The 22,764-nt window shown below is 39.4% G+C and overlaps 2 protein-coding genes across 6 annotated transcripts in view; both read left to right on the forward strand.

Annotated features, from left to right (window-relative positions):
- The window catches only part of TEC (tec protein tyrosine kinase), a 141,759-nt gene extending 120,943 nt beyond the window's left edge, over positions 1–20,816 (forward strand). For 2 of the 4 annotated variants that reach the window (XM_002806664.6, XM_054253368.2), the window contains 9 exons: positions 3,597–3,676; positions 5,132–5,265; positions 9,579–9,653; positions 10,387–10,558; positions 10,677–10,893; positions 14,170–14,234; positions 16,584–16,702; positions 16,791–16,948; positions 18,108–20,816. In XM_002806664.6, the coding sequence (XP_002806710.1) occupies positions 3,597–3,676; positions 5,132–5,265; positions 9,579–9,653; positions 10,387–10,558; positions 10,677–10,893; positions 14,170–14,234; positions 16,584–16,702; positions 16,791–16,948; positions 18,108–18,191 (1,104 nt within the window). In that variant the 3' untranslated portion in view covers positions 18,192–20,816. The other 2 variants (XR_004740932.3, XM_078367975.1) reach the window with 2 other exon arrangements.
- A 528-nt stretch (positions 20,817–21,344) lies between these two features.
- Positions 21,345–22,764, forward strand: part of TXK (TXK tyrosine kinase) — a 78,188-nt gene continuing 76,768 nt past the window's right edge. For both annotated transcript variants that reach the window (XR_008480234.2, XM_035293743.3), the window contains exon 1: positions 21,345–21,447. Coding sequence is in view for 1 of the 2 variants with exons in the window: in XM_035293743.3 (XP_035149634.2) it covers positions 21,354–21,447 (94 nt within the window). In the remaining variant the exon portion in view is untranslated. The remainder of the gene's footprint in view (positions 21,448–22,764) is intronic.

A 22,764-nucleotide genomic window follows, 5' to 3' on the forward strand; every position in this document is an offset into this window, starting at 1 on the left:
TTTTACTTCATTTGGAAACAACCTTTAAATAACCTCTAAACTAGAAAAAAATTATTTTCTTAAGCAAAAACTACATCCTCATATCTTTTATATCGCCTTCTCCACCAAAACTTGTCTTACTTTCTTTACATACTCTGTGTATAGAATTGTTTCTCTTAGATCTAGTAGTTTTAATTACATATATTAGTTACCATTGTAACTCTTAGTAGCACTAATTTACAGTAAAAAATCTAGGAAGTGATTAATTTTAATTAAGCTCACATACAAGTCAAGTAAGTATGAAAAACATCACAGAAGCAGCAGTTTTATGACCTTGAGCAGAGTCAACTTAAACCTGTCTGACCAGTAGCTCTAGGCAAAATGTCTGAATTAAATTCTGAAGATGTTTCTGTTTTATTTTACCAACAATTTAAAAACGAGTTTCATTTACCAAAGATTTTCTTAGATTGCATAGAAATGTCACCTACAGATAACACATGTAGATATACAGGCATACAGGCACACAGAAGCAAACCTACAGCTTTCACAAAGAATTGTCATTCCTAGCTTTCAGATAGTTTTTGTTTTCCCTTTTGTTAGCACTTGTTAGGTTATAGTGTACCCTGTAGCAATTTATTTTTCATCCTTTAAGTGAAAACTGCCTCACAAAATCCTGGGCATGGATGGCTTCTTAATTCTCAGAAAAGCCCCTGGGCCTTTCCACTGACCACCATGAGATTGTCCCTCCTGGTAAATTTCTTTCATTAGACCAAAGCTTTGTGACAGCCAGAATGATCCAGGCCATCTGGCCACAATTCCCTTGTGTTTGCCTTGCATTATGAAGGTGTTGCTGCAGAGCTGGCTGGGTAGTAATGTCACTCATTTTTTTCTGCTTCATTCCTGCTAGGGAAATACTATCATCTATTGTGTCTCACAGTTAGACTGTCCAAGCAGCCAGGGGTTCCCTAGGTAGTTGTTTTAACTCATTTATGCTAGAGGTTGAAAATCTTTTTGTGTGGAAAAATCACACCTTGCTGATGACTCTGAGCAGAGGATATAAATAACTCCCACAAGCTTAGTGTTTCAATAATGGAACACTAGGCATAAATAGGTAAAAGGCTAATCAAGTAAAGCAGTGGGAGTAGAGAAGGAAAAAAGAAATTTGTAACGGTTGTCATCATTTAGTAGTAAACACTACTGCGCTAGGACCAGCCAGTAGTTGGTTAAAGGTCTTTTTAATCTTTGGGTTCTGCATCAGTGTATTCCCTGGCAGGGACAATCTCCTGTAGTGGCTTATCCTCATTTTGCTGCAGTTGTTACGCTTTCACTTTCCTTAGTATGCGGGGCAAGCTTACTCTCATGCTTTCTTCCTGACTGATATTTGCTACCTTGACTTTTAGTACTTAAGTATTTTTTTTTTTTTTTCGGCTTGGAGTTAGTTATTTTAAAATAATTTACATAGATATTACATAATGTCTTTCATAAAGCGTTAATAGATGTTTAATTCTATTTAGAAATAAATGTGCTGAAATTGCTATACCTTTAAAAAGAAATAAAATCAAAGGGTAAAATACATAGCAGGAACTACCCTGTGCTGAGTAAGGGGACCTGAGTCTACCTGTGACTTTCCTAGTGTACTTTTGCATCTGTAAGAGAAGGAGTTGGACTAGAAGATGATCTCTACAATTCTCTGCATTTCTGATCTAGTATTCTACTTAGTTATTGTTCCCAGTCTTTTAAACTCATGCTTTCTTGTTTTGCCTCCTGCTTATTATCATGCATCAAGATTTTGTTGAGTGCTTGTTTTTGTAGTTGATGTTAAAAAAACAACAGTGGGTGACTTTGCTGGATTCTAACTACAGGTAACCATGCCTACTCCCCTGCAGGATTCTTCCATACCTCTCTGGAGACCCAACAGTGAGAGGCAGCTGTAGGGGAGTGAGTTGCCAAATGGGAGCCCGGGGACCAGATGCTGGCTCTGCCACCCTGTGTGACCTGGTGCAAGTTACCCAGCCAGCTTTTTGTCATTTCCTTACCTGTGAAGTAATGTGGGGAAAACAATAGTACCTATGTAGTAGGAGTGTTTTGATGATTAAATTAATATGCTAAAACATTAGAACAAAATAAATTTTCAATAAATAAGTGATATAAGCAGGTTGCTGTTAGACAGTATTTATTTATTTATTTTAGACAGTGTCTCTCTGTCACCCAGGTTGGAGTGCAGTGGCACAGGGACGTGATCTCAGCTTACTGCAACCTCTGCCTTCCAGATTCAAGTGATTCTCCTGCCTCAGTCTCCTGAGTTGCTGGGATTACAGGCATGCACCACCATGCCTGACTAAGTTTTAGTAGAGATGGGGTATTTTAAGTAGAGTTGGGGTTTCACCATGTTGGCCAGTCTAGTCTGGAACTCCTGACCTCGACTGATCTGCCCGCCTCACCTCCCAAAGTGCTGGGATTATAGGCATGAGCCACTGTGCCTGGCCTCTGTTATACTTTTTACTGACCAATTGTTACAATGATTATCCCTAATTGTTACCAGATATGTTTGTGGGGCCTTATTTAATTCCATTGTTTTTCCTATGAAGAAGAGTACAATTTATTTTATTTTTCAACGAATAAACACACTTTTTCATCTTAAAGCAATTTAAATGCTAGAGATTGATGGTGGTATTACTTAGCAGAGAGATATTTGAGGTTCATAGTGTTCATTTGCTGCTTTTCAGCTTGGAACCTGAGAAAGATTTCACCTTTAGTCTTTTAGCATTGTTTCCAACTTTTGATTTTCCCTGCTTAAGTTACTTGCGACTCCATCTCTCCTTTTGTAAAGACTGATATTTGGCTGTGTGTGGTGGCTCATGCCTGTAATCCCAGCACTTTGGGAGGTCGAGGCGAGAGGATCACTGGAGATCAGGAGTTCGAAACCAAGCTATCTAACATAGTGAAATCCTGTCTCTACTAAATATACAAAAATTAGATGGGCCTGGTGGTGCATGCCTATAATCCCAGCTATTTGGGAAGCTGAGACAGGAGAATTGCTTGAACTTGGGAGGTGGAGGTTGTGGTGAGCTGAGATTGTGCCACTGCACTCTAGCCTGGGTGACAATTCAAGACTTTGTCTTCCCCCAAAAAAGCACTGAGACATTTATAGGAAAAGTGCTATGTAAATTGAAAATCATACTGAGTTAGGAATCAGAGCTTAAAACAAATACAAAAAAATGTATGAAATGAAACTCAATCATTAAGAAATACATTTTTCCATGACAGTTTTTCTATATATCCAGGCCTTAAAGGAATTGCAAAATCTTGTCTCTCACTTCTGGAAGGGCACTGAGAGATTATCTGAGTGAAATGTCTCACCATTTGTGAGGATTTGTGATTGTGGGGAATTGAGTGTGATTCCTTTAACTACTAACAGCGCAGTCATTTGAATTACAAAGTCATGTGGGTGGGAGAAACAAAAGGGCCCTACTGGAAAGTTGTGCTTCTTCAAAGCAGATTTTCTGGAAAAGAACAATCACCATAAAATTATAATATTTGGTTCTTCAGTCTTCTCCATGGCATTGCTATTAGTAATTGGAGCAAAAATTTTTTTTTTTTCTTAACTTGGATTTCAGGATAAAGAAGGTGGTTTTATGGTAAGGGATTCTAGTCAACCAGGCTTGTACACAGTCTCCCTTTATACCAAGTTTGGAGGGTGAGTAATCCTGCTGTTTTTTCTTTTAAGAATTTTTATATAAACTTCCTATATAGTTTATATGGATTCCTAATTTTCATTAAAATATGCAGCATTTCACTATTAAAAAGAAAACCTGGGCCGGGCGCGGTGGCTCACGCCTGTAATCCTAGCACTTTGGGAGGCCAAGGCGGGTGGATCATGAGGTCAAGAGATCGAGACCATCCTGGTCAACATGGTGAAACCCTGTCTCTACTAAAAATACAAAAATTAGCTGGGCATGGTGGTGCGTGCCTGTAATCCCAGCTACTCAGGAGGCTGAGGCAGGAGAATTGCCTGAACCCAGGAGGCGGAGGTTGCGGCGAGCCGCGATCGTACCATTGCACTCCAGCCTGGGTAACAAGAGTGAAACTCCGTCTCAAAAAAAAATAAAAAAAGAAAACCTGAATTTGATTTCTAAAATGTATATACTGTTTATTGTATTTATATTTTCAGTCATTTTCCTTATAGTTTTTCATATATATTTGTTGAGTATGCCTGTAATAACTTTAGTAACATTCAACAAATAATTATGGTGAACTGTGATGGTCACTAAGGATAAAACCATGAGCAAGGGAGGCAGAGACCCTGCCTGCCAGTAGCTTAGTGGATGCTACAGCCCAGTGACAGACAGTGATGGTAGTAAGTGCCATGTGGGAGGATCATGTGTGTGTGGCAGGTTGGGGTGGGGGCTGGTACACAGCCCAGGCCCATCTTGAGTTAGTCATGAATGCTCTCCCAAGTGGCATCCAGGCTGAGACCTGACTGGTGAGCAGGAAAAGCCTGGAGGGAGGGGAAGGAGTGTTTCTGACCTGGAAAATTGCCTGGACCTAGAAGGGAGAGATGATATTCTGAGTTCAAGGCACTGAAAAGTATATTGTAGCTGCATGGTAGAAGGGGAGCACAGAGTGAAGGGAGGAGAGAGAAGCTTGAGAGTTAGCAGAGTCAAGTTCATGTGAATCTGAGCTTTACCCTAAGAGCAACAGGAGTCATCTTGAAAGCATTTTTAGAAGAGAGGACTAGAGAAGATCTGTGCTCCAGAAACGTACCTAAAGTTGAATGTTTACACATCTAATTTATTCACTGTTGGCGATTTGAATGCTCTAGACATTTGTAAGTTGAGGCAACAACAGGAATAAAAAGCAGTAGCTGCTAATAGCTGTTTTAAGACTTCCAACTGTTGTGAAATGGAATTCATAAATGTTCTCTTTCACAGTCTCATGCAAAGGGCCAAGCATGTTTTCAGCGATTACTTTAAAAACTTTGGCGTGCTAATGTGAAAAACGAAGCTAAGAAGAACATGGGGAAAATAAACTTTGTGCCAGGAATAGAGGGGATCATATGGAGGGGCACTGTGGTTGCCCTTATAGAAAACATCTTAAGAATGAAGTTCTATTATTTCAACTAGGTTCTGACGCATTTTGATTTTTGTTCTAGAGAAGGTTCATCAGGTTTCAGGCATTATCATATAAAGGAAACAACAACATCTCCAAAGAAGTATTACCTAGCAGAAAAACATGCTTTTGGTTCCATTCCTGAGATTATTGAATATCATAAGCACAATGCAGCAGGTAAGTGAGCTCTTAAAACCTACTTCAAAGATAAGGTAGTGATTAAAATGATCAGATATTGTGATTAATTCCTTGAGCAGTATTATAGTTAGTTCACTGTAGAATGTGATTGCTTTAAAATTATTGCATATTAAAGGAATTATATATACAAAGAAAAATCAGAAATAATAGCAAGTTTTATAAAAATCTCTGTCTTGACCTTAGGACATGAGTTATTCCACTGTTGGTGGAAGGGTAAATTAGTTCAGCCATCGTGGAAGACAGTGTGATGATTCCTCAAAGACCTAAAGACAGAAACACCATTCAACCCAGCAATCCCATTACTAGATATATACCCAAAGGAATAGAAATCATTCTATTTTAAAGACACATGCATGTGGATATTCATTGCAACACTATTCATAATAGCAAAGACATGGAATCAACCTGAATGTCTATCAGTGATAGGCTAAAGAAAACCATTGAATCTGTACAGCCATAAAAAAAGAATGAGATCATGTCCTTTGCAGGGACATGGATGGAGCTGGAGGCCATTATCCTTTGCTAATTAACACAGGAACAGAAAACCAAATTCCACATGTTCTGTCTTATAAGTGGAAACTAAATAATGAGAACACATGGACACATAGAGGGGAACAACACGTTGGAGCCTTTTGGAGGGTGGAGTTTGGGAGGACGGAGAGGATCTGGAAAAACAGCTAATCGGTACTAAGCTGAATATCCGGGTGGTGAAATAATCTGTACAACAAACCTCCATGATACAAGTTTAACCACATAACAAACTTGCACTGTACCCCTGAACTTAAAATAAAAGTTAAAAAAAGTTCACATTATGTGGTATACATGTCCTTGATACGAAACAAAAGTCCAAGATACGTCTATTTCAGAATAGTCACTGAAGGGGCCAGATGAGCCAGGATTCAGTCCTAGGCTGTAGATTTCTAGAGAAGACTAGAGTAATCATGTCCCACAAGTTAACCATCTTCTTGAAGCTCAGGTACACTTACTACCAGGGTGGGAACAAGTTGAATGCCAAAAAATGACAGAATCCACATTTATGAGAATTAAAGTTCCACAGGATTATATAGAAATATTTCTAGCCTTCGACTTTAATAATGTAACTGGGTGGGAATAGCCAAGTGTTTCACATTGAAGGCACCCTTTGCAAAGCCTGTTATTTTGTGACTGTTCACTTTTTTCAGGTAATGATAACTGTTACTAAGATAAAATGTACATACTATAAAGTTCACCCATTTAAAGTATACAATTCAGTGGTTGATAGTATATTTGCAGAGTTGTCCCAATTATCAGCATACTCTAATTTTTTTTTAAAGAACATTGCCTGGATGTAGCATACCGTTGGGTTTTGGCTGTATCTTTTGATTGGGGGATTTAGTCGATTTAAATTTAGGATTAAATTTAAAACACATTAACTGGCTTGTTTTGTCCATTTGTTGATGTAAATTCTTCTTTATGTTGATGCTCTTTACTTTTTGGTATGTTTTTAGAAAGGCTAATACTGGTTGCTACATCCAGACCCATTTCACATGCAAGGATACACAAAGACTCAAAACAAAGGGATGGAGAAACATCTACCAACCAAATGGAGAGCAAAAATAAATAAATAAATAAAAAGCAGGAGTTGCAATTCTCGCATCTGATAAAATAGATTTTAAAGTAACAAAGATATAGCGGTAAAAAGATCAATGCAACAAGAGGAGTTAACGATCCTAACACCCAGATACATAAGACCCATAAAGAGATTTAGACTCAATGAGACAGAAAATTAATAAGGATATCCAGGACTTGAACTCAGATCCGGAACAAGTAAACTTAATAAATATGTATAGAGCTCTCCACTTTAAATACACAAAATATACATTCTTGTCAGTACCACATCACACCTACTTATAGGTTTAAATGAAATATTGATCGGCCATTATTAAGCACAATTATTGGCAGAAAAGAAGTTTTCAATACCCATTTTTAGAATAAAGCAACATTCCCTTTCTCTCTCCCTCTTTTTCTTTCTCTTTTTTCCTCTCCTTCACTCCTTTTTTTTTCTTTCCTTCTCTCCTTTCTTTAAAAAAAAAAGGATCCACCAGAGAAAATGCCCCACCTCTTCCCTAGAAAAAAATAAAAAAATTAAAAAAATAAAGAACATTGCCATCATCCCAAGAGAAACCTTGTACCAAATAATTGTCACCCCATCTTCCTTCACCAGCCCAGCTCCAGACCATTAACCTACTTTCTGTCTCTATAAATTTGCCTATTCTGGACATTTCATATAAATGGAATTATAGAATATGTGGTCTGCCAGCTTCTCTGAGTTAACATAATTGTGTTTGATGTTGTCACGTTGTAGTATGTACATGTATTCCATTCCCTTTTTTAAAAACATACATCACAAGTTTATTGAAATAATCAGATAATGTAAACAAAATCCACAGGGCTTAGCACATAGTAATTGCACAATAACTTCTACCTATTATTAAGTCACAACCCAGAGCCTAACACAATATTTATGGAATGGTTAGGTTCTCAGGCCAGCATACAAGTCTACACTTAACTCTTCAGTAAAATAACACTTTCAAATTGAGTATAATAATGCTAAATGGTGAGACAGGGGATCAACCCTTCTGTCTCCAAATACAGTGGTTATCTTAACATCCACCTGTTGTGTGAGAAAGTCATGCTTCATCTACGTATGGAAACCAAGACACAGCCTAGATCTGTACAAACTATAGATATAATGTTGTTAAGGAAAAAAATTGCTGACAATATCACTAGAGATTCTAGACAATGTAAATCACCATTAATGTTTATTGCTGTGATGGACTTCCTGAACACATTGTTAGAAATTGGTTTGTGGCCAGGTGCTGTGGCTCATGTCTGGAATCCCAGCACTTTGGGAGGCCAAGGCAGTCAGATCAGCTGAGGTCAGGAGTTCGAGACCAGCCTGGCCAACATAGTGAGACTCCGTCTCTACTAAAAATACAAAAATTAGCTGGGTATGGTGGTGTGTGCCTGTAATCCTAGCTACTTGGGAGGCTGAGGCAGAAGAATCTCTTGACCCCAGGAGGCAGAGGTTGCAGTGAGCCAAGATCGTGCCACTGCACTCCAGCCTGGGCAACAGAGTGAGACTCTGTCTCAAAAAAAAAAAAAAAAAAGAGAGAGAGAGAAAGAGGAAATTAGTTTGTACCAGGAGGCAGGAGGTCCAGGAGAAGATGGAATTTCTAAATTCAGGCAGCCTACTGGTAAAAGTATCCATTCCTTTGTATTGACAAATAGTAATTTATTGTATGCATTTTGTTTATTGTTCATCAGTTGATGGACATTTGGATTGTTTCCACATTTGGTCTCTTATGAATAATGCTTCTGTGAACAGTTGTGTACAAGTTTTTGCATGGAAATATGTTTTCATTTCTCTTGGGTATTTACCTAGTTATCAGCACACTGCATCATATGGCAACTCTGTTTAACATTTGAGGAACTAAGTTCATATCAATTTATTCCCAAAGAACCTTTTCATATCTCATTTTGTTGTTTTCTTTTTGGGGGTTTTTGCTCCCTAATTTTTTTTCTGTGTTCTTGTATAAGTTTTATTCTTCACTGTCATCTCAGTTCATTCAACAAACATGTATCAAGTGCCTACTGCATGTCAGAAACAGAGCCAGGTTTTGGGGAGATTGTGGTGGACTAGGGGTAGTCACTGATCCTGACTTTTCCAGACCCTAACACTTGGGGGGAGACAGAGAAGTATGTAACAATTTTAAATTTCTCTGAAATATCCTGTAGTAGAGGTAATACAGAGTGCTATAGGTGTTTATGGAAGAGGCACCTCCTATTTCTTACTTAGTGCTGTAGGCAACTTGGGTTAAAAGGTCCACACTGATTCCCAGTAGTTAGTATTCCCAGTTGTTGGTATCTTAGAGCCCAATCTTTATGCTAAGATCCTGAATACTGAGTCACATCACGTGAATAACTTTCATTTTTAGCAGACTGATATAATTCACTTTCATAGCTCAGCTCTCATATTGGAAAAGAACATGAAATAACTTTTAGAAACCTTTTAACATCCTTTAAAATATTTGAGAAAAGACAAAACTAGCATGGTGCCTGATGAACACTGTAGGATTTAAAAGAAAATGTTTGTTGAATGAATAAAAGCATATAGCATGGTAGTGTATGTACACACAGAGGATGAGCAGAAAATGAGTAAATGATGAATTTTATCAGTGAGTTTCCTTAGCATTTTACCAAGCAGAATGATTATGAGTGAGTTTGACTGCAATGCTCTCTTTGATTACTAGGACTTGCCACCCGGCTTCGGTACCCAGTTAGTGTGAAGGGGAAGAATGCACCCACCACTGCAGGATTCAGCTATGGTAACTCTTATTTTGCAGTTGCATGAACTAATTTTCCTTGAAAAGAATCCATTGTCATGAGATAAATTTGGATGTGCACTATTTCATGTACTAGAACTGTTTTTTTTTATAAGTTTATAGCATGGGTTTTTAGATAATTATATTTAAGACCATAGCAACTTAGGTATTCTATTTTCATCATTATTCATAATTCCGTAGAAAGCTTTCTGTCAGTGAAAAATAAGCATTATCATGTGAGCATCTAAAATAAATCAAAGCCCTTCTTGGTTCTCACCAGCTTTATTGGTTACAAGAACGTGAATAAGAATGGAGGCAAGAGAGAAAGCTTCCAATTTAATTGTCTTAGTTGCTTCTGGCAAAAGCCTTTAAAACAGCAGATTAGATTATTTCCAGCTTGATGGAATTGAAAAAGAAAAAAAAATGAGAAGGAAGAGTGGTAAAGAAGGAAGTGTTTGTTTGACAAAAGTACCTTTAACTTTCAGGCTATATTATTATTAGCCTGGTATGCAGAGTTGTCTTGCCTTCATTTCACGTTGGTTAGAAGGCATACATCCTCTCCACCTTTTGGAGTTCAGATGCAGGTTTTAAGTCTGTTCTGTGTTTTATCAGGAATTATTACAGTGTTATCCTGTAATTTTTAGGTTGATCTTGGTTATAGGTTCTTTTTTCCCCTCTCTGATTCATGCTATGTTTTCCTTTTTAAATATGAACGCTTTCCCCTTCTGTCCTGCAGAGAAATGGGAGATTAACCCTTCAGAACTGACCTTTATGAGAGAATTGGGAAGTGGACTGTTTGGAGTGGTGAGGCTTGGCAAATGGCGAGCCCAGTACAAAGTCGCAATCAAAGCTATTCGGGAAGGTGCAATGTGCGAGGAGGACTTTATAGAAGAAGCTAAAGTGATGATGTAAGTTGCTGTCATCTTTCTGGCTCACCTTTTCATATTAAAAAGTGGCCCCTCACCAAAAACTTGGTAGTTTCTTTTCCTGTAGTAACTTTATATATATGTATGTCTTCCTTCCCAGGAAACTGACACACCCGAAGTTAGTGCAGCTTTATGGTGTATGCACTCAGCAGAAACCAATATACATTGTTACTGAGTTCATGGAAAGGGGCTGCCTTCTGAATTTCCTCCGACAGAGACAAGGTCATTTCAGTAGAGACGTGCTGCTGAGCATGTGTCAGGATGTGTGTGAAGGGATGGAGTATCTGGAGAGAAACAGCTTCATCCACAGAGATCTGGTAACCCCCTAGCCACCCATATTCCCATTCATTGGCTGAATTCCTTTGCAACATGGGGTCAGCAAATGTGCAATGATGTATTAATACCCAAGTTTTGTTCTTAATGTTTCACCATTATTTTTAAAGTTGGTAAATTTAACTTGCCCAGTAATTTTAAAGGAAAGATCTTCATTAAATCTAATGATTTGCCTAGTTAACATCTCCATGCAAGTTTCCAGGTTTTAATTTTTTGATCTCCATAAGAATCCCATGAGACAGCTACTCACAGTGGATTCTCTTACCATCGCTGTTGTATAGATGGGAAAATTAGCTTCAGGGAAGTGAAAAGGCTTGTCTACTGTGATAAATAGGGAAGCTGGGGTTGGCCTTGATTTTCTAACTAGATCCCAAGTTATTTTCCACCTCACGCACTATAAACAGAAACTATAAGAGAAGTCCTTTGGATTTTTAAAAAATCTCTTAAATCACAGAGAAAACATGGAGACTCATTTTAACTTCCCAAAATACCAGAAAAAGAAATTTGTTACTGGTTCTAAATTACTATGTTGGGGACAGTTTTTTCCTTCTCAACTGTTTTCACTCTCTCCTCCATTCTTCTTTTCCTTCTGTTTTTTTTTTTTTTTTTTTTTTAACCTGGTCTTTACAACTGTGTCTGTTTTCAGCATATCCTTAGGACTGTCTGTCCCTTGAAAATAATTCTTCCACCAAGAAGAGTGTAATTTTCATTTGGGACTTTCTCCTATATTTTAGTTTTCGCTTTCTAATGATAAAGTGTGTATACATTTCTTCTAGAAAGCAGCAAAACTTAAAAAAAAACTGTTTTCTTCTTTGAGACAGGGTCTCATTTTGAATTTCAGGCTGGAGTACAGTGGCACAATCTTGGCTTATTGCAGCCTGAACCTCCCGGATTCAAGTGACCCTCCTGCCTCAGCTCTCCAAGTAGCTGAGACTACAGGCACGTGCCACCATGCCTGACTAATTTTTGTAGACATGGGGTTTCGCCATGTTGCTTAGACTGGTCTCAAACGCTTGAGCTCAAGTGATCTGCCCGCCTCAGCCTCCCAAGTGCTAGGATTACAGGCATGAGCCACCATACCTAGCCTTAGCAAAACATTTTTTAAAAACAATCACCTTAGACAAACATTGTTCTGATAAGTATTTTACAGATGAATGCATTTAATCATAACAATTCTAGGAAGTAGATTTTCTTATTATTCCCTTTTTACAGATGAGGAAACTGAGGTACAAACAGGATAAAATAACTTACCAATGGGCAACTAACTTGTAGAGCCAGGATTTGAACACGGGGAGTTTGGCTCTACAATCCATACTTAGCTACTATGCTATGCTGCCTCTAGAATTAAAGCATATTAGAGAGTTGAAGATTTGGAGATGAAACACTTGATTTCCTAGGTGCGTTTTGGGAAACTTATCTTAGATTCAGTTTCTGTGTCTGTAAATTGTGGGTTATAATGTTGTTTGGCTTGCAAGACTGTTTTAAAGATCACAGGGCTTTGTAAAATAGACATGCTGTGGATAACATTAGTTATCATCATCATTATCTCAAGGATGACAAAGAACATCTCTGTCAATTGAAACTCGTGAACCAAGAACCTTTGTCTTTTTTGTACTTAACAAAACTGATAAAAACTGAATATCTACATGGGTGTGGCAGATTACACCTGTCTACACAGACAATATTTTGGCGAAAGCAATTCTCATATTTCTCTGCCTCTGATATTGGTATTACTATGGTAGGTTTGTGTCACCCCTTATGGGAAACTTTGGATGCTCTTGTCTTCTGGGTGAAGAATACTGTTGACCATCCAGTGCAGGCATTGCGGAGTTGTGAAGTGTCTTCGTAGGAAGATGCAGGCAGTCCAGGGAATGGGCATTAATTTTCACTTTATAAGAGACTCTTAAAATGCACTCAGCAAGAAGGAACTTCATATAAGTGGAATTGTCACATAGAGAAAATAGAATTATGAACAGTCAGGAATAAAAACATCTTGGTCCATGGGTTATGGTATTAAAAATATTATCATGTCTTCCTTCTGAGAAATACCATGTCTTTCTATCAAACTATTTTCTTGAACCTTGTAACCTTGAAGAATGTGCAAGAAAATATAAAGTAAATTGCCCAATTTTGTACATCATTATAGTACACCAGGAATATAAATGAAAAAGCAATCTGTATTTATACATAGCTGTTCTTTTTGAGATGGAGTCTTGCTCATTTGCCCAGGCTGGAGTGCAGTGGCACGATCTTGAGTCACGGCAACCTCTGCCTCCCGAGTTCAAGCAATTCTCCTGCCTCAGCCTCCCAGGTAGCTGGGACTACAGGCATGTACCACCACACTTGGCTAATTTTTTTGTATTTTTAGCAGAGATGTGGTTTTGATGTGTTGACCAGACTGGTCTCAAACTCCTCACCTCAAGTGATCTACCTGCCTCGGCCTCCCAAAGTGCTGGGATTATAGGTGTAATCCACCGCACCCAGCCTGTTCTTTGAGTGGGATGATATGACCAATCACTGAGCAGAAATATTGGATAAGAGATTGGTCGCCCACAATTTTGATGGTTGTGTGCCATTAAGCTTGCCTAGTGAGAACCTGGATTAAGGACTTCAAGAGATGTTCTCATTGACAGTAAGAAAATCGGATAGTTTAGTAAGAACAGGTCTGGCAGGGAGAATAGTGAGTTGACCCTTCTATTAGTCCTTGTTTAAGAATGATAACTGGCTGGCGTGGTGGCTCATGCCTGTAATCCCAACACGGTTAGAGGCTGAGGTGGGTAGATCACTTGAGGTCAGAAGTTCAAGACCAGCCTGGCCAACATGGTGAAACCCCGTTTCTACTAAAAGTGAAAAAATTAGCTGGATGGAGTGGTGGGCACCTTTAAACTACTCTGGAGGCTGAGGCAGAAGAATCATTGAACCCGGGAGGCGGAGGTTGCAGTGAGCCAAGATTGCGCCACCGCACTCCAACTTGGGCAACAAAACCAGACCCTGTCTCAGAAAAAAAAAGGCAATTGGTAAAGATTATGTAATAATGCCTTATTACAAATAAGACTTTCTGACCTACCTTTCTATTAGTTTTATTTCAAATATACAATGGAAATACTTCCATAGGGGTAAAAACAACTTATTAGAGGAAGTTTCTGCCCTCTGCAAATGTTGACTAGGTTACATTAAATTTAATATAAACAGAACTTATATTTTCCTACTTAAATGGTGGAATTTTAAAACTAACATATCATCATAATGTTATTTTGCAGGCTGCCAGAAATTGTCTAGTAAGTGAAGCGGGAGTTGTAAAAGTATCTGATTTTGGAATGGCCAGGTATGTCCAAGTATATGTGGTTTTCGGTGATATCTGCATTTTTTTGGTGCAATTAATAAGTGTGGGAATAATTTGCACTGATGAAGCAGAAAGGAAATCTTGTTAAGTGTTCTGAGATTAAAGTAACGAAGTATATATTGTGATGTTAGTAATTCTCTCCACTAGGTGGTAGTATAGCCTGTTAAATACACTACATTTCCTGGTGTGGATTCGATTTCTGGAATCTTTTGTTTCATAAAACGTATTTGGTGGTGAGGTTCTTAGTATGGCCATGTCTGCAGTGTTTTTCTTCTCTTAAGTTTTATAATTTTAATAGTATTATAAAATACCTTTAAAAGGTATTTAGTTTATTCTTTTTCTCTTCTCTCTCTGTCTGTGCATTCATTCATCCATACATCCACCCATAAAAAAATCAGGTGCCTGCTATGTGTCAGGCATAGTGATAGACTGAACTATACTATAGAATAAGACCTACAGGTCCTTGCCGGCATGCAGCTTACATTCAGGAAGAGGGAGAAACAGAAGACCTGATAATACATGATCAAGCAGAATCAATATCAGTAAACTGTGGCTGTCAGTCTGACCCACACCTCATTTTGGTTTTATGTTTTTAAATGGTTGAAAAAAAAATGAAAAGAATATTCTGATATGTAAACAAATATCTGAAATTCCAGTGTCACTGTCCATAAAAACAGTGTGATTGAGACACAGCCTCCCTCATTCATTTAGGTGGTACCTGTGACTGCTTTCCTGCTACAGATGCAGAGTCGAGTAGTTGTCATGGGGACTGTATGGGCTGCAAGATGTAAAATATGTGTTATCTGGCCCTTTGTAGAAAAGTTGACTGACCCCCGTGATAGAGATAATTTGGGGTGGTGCAGAGTGATGGTGCAGCGTAAGAGTGAGGGTCACTACTTGATCTGGTGTTCAGGACGACCTCTTTACAATGGGGAGATGTGATTGGAGGTGAAAAGGTAGGAAGTAGCCAGTGTAGGTGAAAATATAAGGATAAAATATTTCAGGAGGAAGAACAACAAGTGAAGAAGCTTGAAGTCTGGGACACGTCTGGCTTGCTCAAGGAACGGAAAAAGGGCCAGAATAGCTGGCCGATGGGCAGCACCAGGAATGCTTATAAATGCAGGCAAGGACCAGGCCATGTAGGACCAAGTTTCACTCCTAAGGAATCTCCGGCCCAGGGAGATTAGAAAACTGTTACTGTCAGAAATGGGATCAGAACTTCCAACTATCAGGACATTAATTACTTAATGCTCTTTATTTGCTTTATATAAAGATACTCTATATTTGACAGGCTGTCCACCACTTTCATATGTTCAATCTTCACGTTAGGCTTTCAGAAAATCTGCACTTTTGCATCAACCACTCGAAAACACTCTTTATACCCTAAATTCTGACTCCCCTGGCTGACAGTTTGATCTAGCCCATAGTGGCATTGTCTGCCAATCAAGCAGCTGGATTTGTGCCGAGTCACCATTTTTATCTATATAGCAAAGGATGTTGGTGCAATTCTTCAATTATTTTCTCATGAAAGCTTTTAGAAATTAATGGCATATTCACACATAATACAGAAATACATGTTTTGTTTTGTTTTTTGTAAATATGTGCTGCCCATCTTACAGAAAAGGCTGAAGTCTTCTCATCTACCAACCCTAATCGAGGATTCTCCCCCAAAGTTAGCCACTGTTAGCATTTTCTGTATGTTCTTCCAGAAGGACGTAGCATGTTCACATAAAAAAATTACATGGTATTATTTTGAGTGCACATGTGTATGTGGGGATGTTATGGTATATAAATGCATACTCCACTGTTTACATGTGGCATTTTGTGTTGTGTGTGTGTGTGTGTGTGTTTTGCATTTGCTATTTTCATATGCTGTAGTTTTAAATTGCACTCTGTGGAATTGTGAGGGCTGAAAGCATGTGTATTTCTAGATGCTTTATACCACTTCCTCTAGAGCAGCTCTGCTTTAGATTTTTTACATATGGGGCCTTTGGGTAAAATTTTATTTAAAGAACAAAACTGCTTCCAAAGAAAAGCTTGCAAACTATTTTATGATACCTTTTCTCTATTGCCTTATAAAAAGAAAGAAAAACAGAAAAATGGAAGTGCAGATAGTAATGTGGTGATGCATCCATCTCATGCACTTAATCAAGCTGAGAGGAAGTTGGAAATCACCAGGTGTGGCACTGAGGTGAACATTTAGCTTCAACCGGATGCTTGTTGGACTTCAGTCAACTGTGTTTTTCATCGTAAGGGTGAAAAAAACGAAAGAGCAAGTAGAAATGCGGATTGTACTTCAGAGGTGTAAACCCACGGTGTGTCCTACTCTAGGTATGTTCTGGATGATCAGTACACAAGTTCTTCCGGTGCTAAATTTCCTGTGAAGTGGTGTCCCCCTGAAGTGTTTAATTACAGCCGCTTCAGCAGCAAATCAGATGTCTGGTCATTTGGTAAGATCCATGGTCCATGTTTCCTTATCTCTGTCCGTCCTGAGGAGGAAGTGGATACATCCATTGGGTAATCCTTATCCTTTTCCAGGTGTTTTAATGTGGGAAATATTCACAGAAGGCAGAATGCCCTTTGAAAAATACACCAATTATGAAGTGGTAACCATGGTTACTCGAGGGCACCGACTCTACCAGCCGAAGTTGGCGTCTGCCTATGTATATGAAGTGATGCTGAGATGTTGGCAGGAGGTATAGACTTTTTTGTGTGCTTTCTTTCTGAATCTCTTAGGGATTGGGCTTGGTAGATGGACAACATGCAGTCTTTATAGCCTAGTGAGGTGGTACATGCTTTACAGTGATTTCAAGCACTAGGTAGGAAGCCAATCCTCAAGTTCTGAATATTGGCAAGAAGAATGTAAAGATGTGGAAAATGCTAATAACTATCTTGATACATTCAGGCTGCTTCCTCACTCCCAAGTGGGACTCCTTCCATGGTTGTCTGAGCTAGGGACTCGGGACTAAGTCTGGAGAAGTAGCTCTTTTTGAATTGGGTCACTGGTAGAGTTGAAGTATTGTTCTTTTACCAGAGTTGGTTTCTTTCTCTAAACCTCAACTTTCTGAGGTCTTTGGAAGTATTGAAATGTCACCTCTAAAAGAGATTAGATACCAAATGACTTCTGAAAGACAGTAACATTAGCTCACATGTATCATGTACCAGGCACTATACTTAGTGCTTTGGATTTAGTTCTCAAAACAACCCTTTAAGATAGAGATACTTCAACTGTGGCCACTCTGTAGATGAGAAGATTAAGGGTCATGAGGTTGCTGCTTGCCTGGGGTCACTTAGCTATAGAGCAGCATCGGCCTGTCTGACTCCAAAGCCCAGGCTCTTAACCACTTGCTCTATTACCTCCCAAGAGCATTGATTGGGATGGGCAGAGACATTCTGGGCAGGAAGTGGTGCTAGAGGGAGAGAGAACAGCTTGAGCAAAGCTAAGGAGGTGGTTATAAACACCGTGTGTGTGCACGACAGGGGAGAGGGTGGCCCGATTTAATAGAGAGCTCATGTGAGGGTTTTTGTGGGGAATAAAATTGGATGACGAAAGGGTGGGGAAGTGGCAGGTTATAGAGGATCCTACAGATTTGCAGGACTTGATTTCTCAGGCAGTAAGGAGATCTACCAGGGTCTTGAAGAGAGACATGAAAGCAGCATTTTAGAAAGATTAGCCTAGCAGCAGGACATGCAGGGTAGAGGAGGGTAGAGACAAGACCCCTTTGGAGATAGCATGTATGTCCCAGTCCCAAAGCAGGAGCCTCTCTGTAATATGCTATGTTTAGGAATTTGAGCAGTGAGAGTTTTTGGAATGGATTCTGGAACCCACAGCTTCTCTTTGACTTTTAATTGTAGAAACCAGAGGGAAGGCCTTCTTTTGAAGATCTGCTGCGCACGATAGATGAACTAGTTGAATGTGAAGAAACGTTTGGAAGATAAGTGATGTGATCAGCAGCTCCCAGGCAGAAGGAAGGATGGGCATTTTGTGGCTTTTAATTTATTGAGTACTTGGACATGTGGATGGTTTTACTTAGAAAGTGGAAACACATAAAGAATTTGCTTCTGGGTCAGCCTCCGTCTAGACTTGCTTCTAGACGGAATCTCCCAGAGTGTGGAAATGTTGCCTTGGAGATGGTGATTAAAATCACTCATTTGTATTCATTCCTCAGGCACTCGAGTGACAACTGTGTACCAGGCACTGTGTACAGCCCCAGGGTTTGGCCATTTAGGGGTGCACATGTGGTATCATGTTAGTTGATGCCAGCTGAAGGCCAGGGTATTTGGGAAGAGGAAGGGTATTAGAGCCACGACCCAGTAACTCTTCTTTTTCCCTTTGACTTCTACAGAAATCTGGGCCTGAGACATTGTCTACAGTTGGGTTCTAGATAAATCAGGAACCCACCTTGGATAAACACCCATCTTTTGTTTTGAAAACATGTTTTCAAGACTACTCTTAGTATTACATGAAAAATATTTGTATGCTGTATATATTATAAATATATGTAATATATAAAGTTATATATTTATAAGAAACATGAGTTGTCTTTTAGTTGAAACTTTTAAACCTGTAGTATATGAGCTCACCTTCTTAGGACTAGCGACTGTGCCTTACAGCTGTTCATTCATTTCCCCCTGGACATCAAATATGCCTGAAGAGAAGAAAGTCTCAACTCTTCTACTAGTAATACCCTCTCCTCAGGTAAATGTGTCTGGGGATGCCTGTCCAGCTTAACCACCAACAGGGTCTGCCTATGTAATCCTGTCCGTGGTGTCCACAGCTAATCAGAATCAGGTGGAAAATTGAACCAGGTAATCTACTTCTAAGCTTTAAGAATCTTCCCTGGAGCACAGACACTATAATTGGAAGGGCTGGGCTCTGGGGCAGAAGGATCGGGTGATACTCGCAACAAAGTCTGCCTCCACCTCACGCAAGAGCCGGAAAGAGCTTGAGTTGTGGCGGAGGATCCAGGAAACAAGAGAATGGCGAGCACGGTGTTCCGAGCAAGAGAAACGGCGAGCGTGGGGTTCGAGCTGCCTCCCAGATGTTTTTCAGGAGGCCTGGTTGGACTTGGGTTCCGGGATGGGTGGCACTGTCGTACATTCTCCCAGGAGACCCTGCTGTCTAGACTCTGCGTGTGGATTTCTCATCCTTAGAAGCTCTACTAAGACATTAACGGAGTTGGCCCTTCCTTTTTTCCTCCAGAGTGCCAAGGAAAAGAAACTATCTCGGTCATGTGAGCGTCAGCAGAAAGAAACTATGTATCAGTCACCCAGAGACCATTTATCCGCCAACACATTATTCTTGGTATTAGTTGGGTAGCCCGCCGAGGAAGACAGCGCCTTCCCTTCAGGAGTTCCGTCTTTTCTGGAGGCCGCCATGGTCTTTCGTGCTCTCTGGAGCGTTGGGTGAACACACAGGCTGGCTGCTCTGGGCAGCGCCTTCACTCTGACCCTGGAGAACCATTTCATTTCATCCCGGTCAGTCTAGAGTCTGGACACCAGGCAGTCCATCCACTGAAGGCTGTGTTTATTCTTTCCCTGTGCACCTCATAGTGGAAGAAAGTAAACTACTTATCCCGAGTCTTATCACAATCGGCCTCATTCCTTCTTATCTACCTGTTTCATTGTACTCCCATCACAAAAACATGCACAATTTTTTTTTTTAAGTTCCGGGGTACATGTGCAGGATGTGCAGGTTTGTTACATAGGTAAATGTGTGCTATGGTGGTTTGCTGCACCTATCAACCCATCACCTAGGTATGAAGCCTGGCATGCATTAGCTATTTTTCCTGATGCTCTCCCCTCATCAGCCCTCCCTGTGTCCATGCGTTTTCACGGTTTAGCTCCCACTTATAAGTGAGAACATGTGGTGTTTGGTTTTCTGTTCTCGCATTACTTTGCTGAGGATAATGGCTTCCAGCTCCAAACATGTCCCTGCAAAGGACATGAATTCATTCTTTTTTATGGCTGCATAGTATTCCAGTATATATACCCATTTTCTTCATCCAGTCTCTCATTGATGGGCATTCAGATTGATTCCATGTCTTTGCTAACCGTGCACAACTTTTAACTGACTTGTAGCTCATTCAAGGGGTCAGTCCTGGTACACTCTACCTTACTATCACTGTCAGCCTTTTCTCCTTTCTTCCTCACCTTCCCTTCTCTTCTCCTCCCATCCCATACTTCCCTTTTCACCTTGAGGAGCTATGGGAAGTACTGGGTGGTATGGAAGAGAATGAGGAGAAGATGGAGTCCCTGCCCTAATGGTCAATGTATGCTGTTGATGGAAAAACAAGATAGATAGCTCCTGGCAACATTTCCAGCTCCAAACATGTCCCTGCAAAGGACATGAATTCATTCTTTTTTATGGCTGCATAGTATTTAAAGATTCAACAATCTTTAAATATTTTTTACTAAGACTTAAAAACTGTTTTTATACAAAAGTTGAAGTAAAAATAACAGTCATCACTCAGAATGCTAAGGAACCTTAATCTAAACAGGAAGTGGGAAGGGCGGTGAGAATATCCCTGTGTCTTCATTAAAGTCGTTCCCTTCATTCGTTAACACATGGTTATGCTTTCCAATGGGATGAAGTGAAACTCCCAAGTGTGTTTTGTATTGTTGTTGTTTTTATATTTCTCAGCCATGCCCCAGTCACCTTTTAGGGTTATTACTAGATTGACTTCCCCTACATAAAGTGTCTGCTGAGTGGGAGGATGGAACATTCTCAACTCAATATTCCAGAGCCTAGAATTTAATTGTTTCTGCCACTCCCTGTGTGGCCTTGGGTAAGTCCCTTAGTGTATCTGTGCCTCCATTTCCTTTCCAGTCCAGAGAGGGCAATTTGACTTGATGATTTTAAAGGTGCCTTTTACCAAAATTTTGTGATTTCTTGAAAATGATGTTTGCGAGTCACCCACACCTTTGGGGATGAGACTAATAGCAGACACCCTCAGAGATTGGGATGTAGATTACTGAGCTTTCTTATATAGGCCATTGGTTGTCATTTATACGCTTCTGAGGTTTTCAGAACAGGAAAATAGGAGGGGTTAACTCTGCCCGTGAGAAACATCTTTGGTGAACTATGATTTCAGTTGAAAGATGTGTTTTTGTGAGTGGAGCACCGCAGAAGAACTGAAGACTTGTGTGCTCTGTGTGCTCCCCGCAGAAGGGGCTGCCATGATCCTTTCCTCTTGTAAGTAAGATGGGCTTTGTCATTTATTTTCGGGATTTGTTCTGGGCCTATTATTCTTGAATAGCAGAGGACTTTTTCTGTTTTTTGTATTTTGCTAAGGTATAGAGCTTGGGAACATTTAAAGATAATTTCCTCAGATGTTGTGACAGAGCTTACGAACCGTGGTGGTGATGTAATTCTAATAAAGATTCAGCATTGAGAATATAAATGAAAAAAACAAAACAAAAAGAGTGTCCAGAAATCTACAGATGTGCGTAGAAAGCAGTCGGTGTGATGTACTTGTTTTTAGAATGAGACTTTCGTGAACTCTGGGCTGAGGGCCTGGAGGCCAAGTTCTAGTTCTGGGTTTGCTCTAGCAATGGTGGATCAGTTGGCAACTTTATGTAAATACACACACACACACATATAAATAAATAAATATCTATATTTAATAATACGTTTAATCTATATAAATAAAACTATATTTAACAAGTTAAAACACAGCTGTGCTTATACTCTGAAATTATCTGCTTTATCACATAAACATATAGACTTAACCTTATGTTCACAGGAGCATTTATTCACAATTCTGTGTAGACATCCATCATCAAGGATCTTTCCCAAGCAATTGAAATTTAGGCAAAACTGATTCTTATCTGCAGTCAGAGCCTGAGTAAAGGCCAAAATAAAAATCAAAGTCATGAGTCTCCACGTAGTTAAGAGTATGAACATGGTCAAGGGTGAACACTGGCTTAAATGTCTCTTTCCCTCATATATAATATTACACATGAAGATGTTTTTTAAATATTTTTTATAGAATATAAGACCACTGTTAAAAATAAGTACTTATTTTAGAAGAATAAAGATTCCCTAGACACTGTTATTTGTGAAGACCCTTGGTTTGAAAGAGCTGTGGAGATGTTTATAAATCCAAAGAAATTAGAAAAAAAGAGAAAGAATTAGAATAGTCTTCTGAATTAGAAGGCAGCCATCATAACATAATTGTAATATGTGTGTTTCTTTATAAAGGTATTCATTGAGCACCTACTATATGCCATGATCCTTTATATTCATTATCTGAAATCTTCATGACAAATTAGTGAGGTGAAAATTGTTATTCTTATCTAGCCAGTGAGAAAATTGTGCCTTTGAAATTTTAAATCTTGCCCAAAACTCACATGGTTGTCAGACTCAGAAGCATGATACTTTTTTTTTTTTAAGACAGCGTCTTGCTCTGTCACCCAGGCCGGAGTGCAGGCACGATCTTGGCTCACTGCAACTTCCACCTCCTGGGTTTAAGCAGTTTTCCTGCCTCAGCCTCCCGAGTAGCTGGGACTA

This window comes from Callithrix jacchus, chromosome 3 (genome assembly GCF_049354715.1).
Source record: "Callithrix jacchus isolate 240 chromosome 3, calJac240_pri, whole genome shotgun sequence".
In the NCBI taxonomy this organism is placed as follows: Eukaryota; Metazoa; Chordata; class Mammalia; order Primates; family Cebidae; genus Callithrix; species Callithrix jacchus.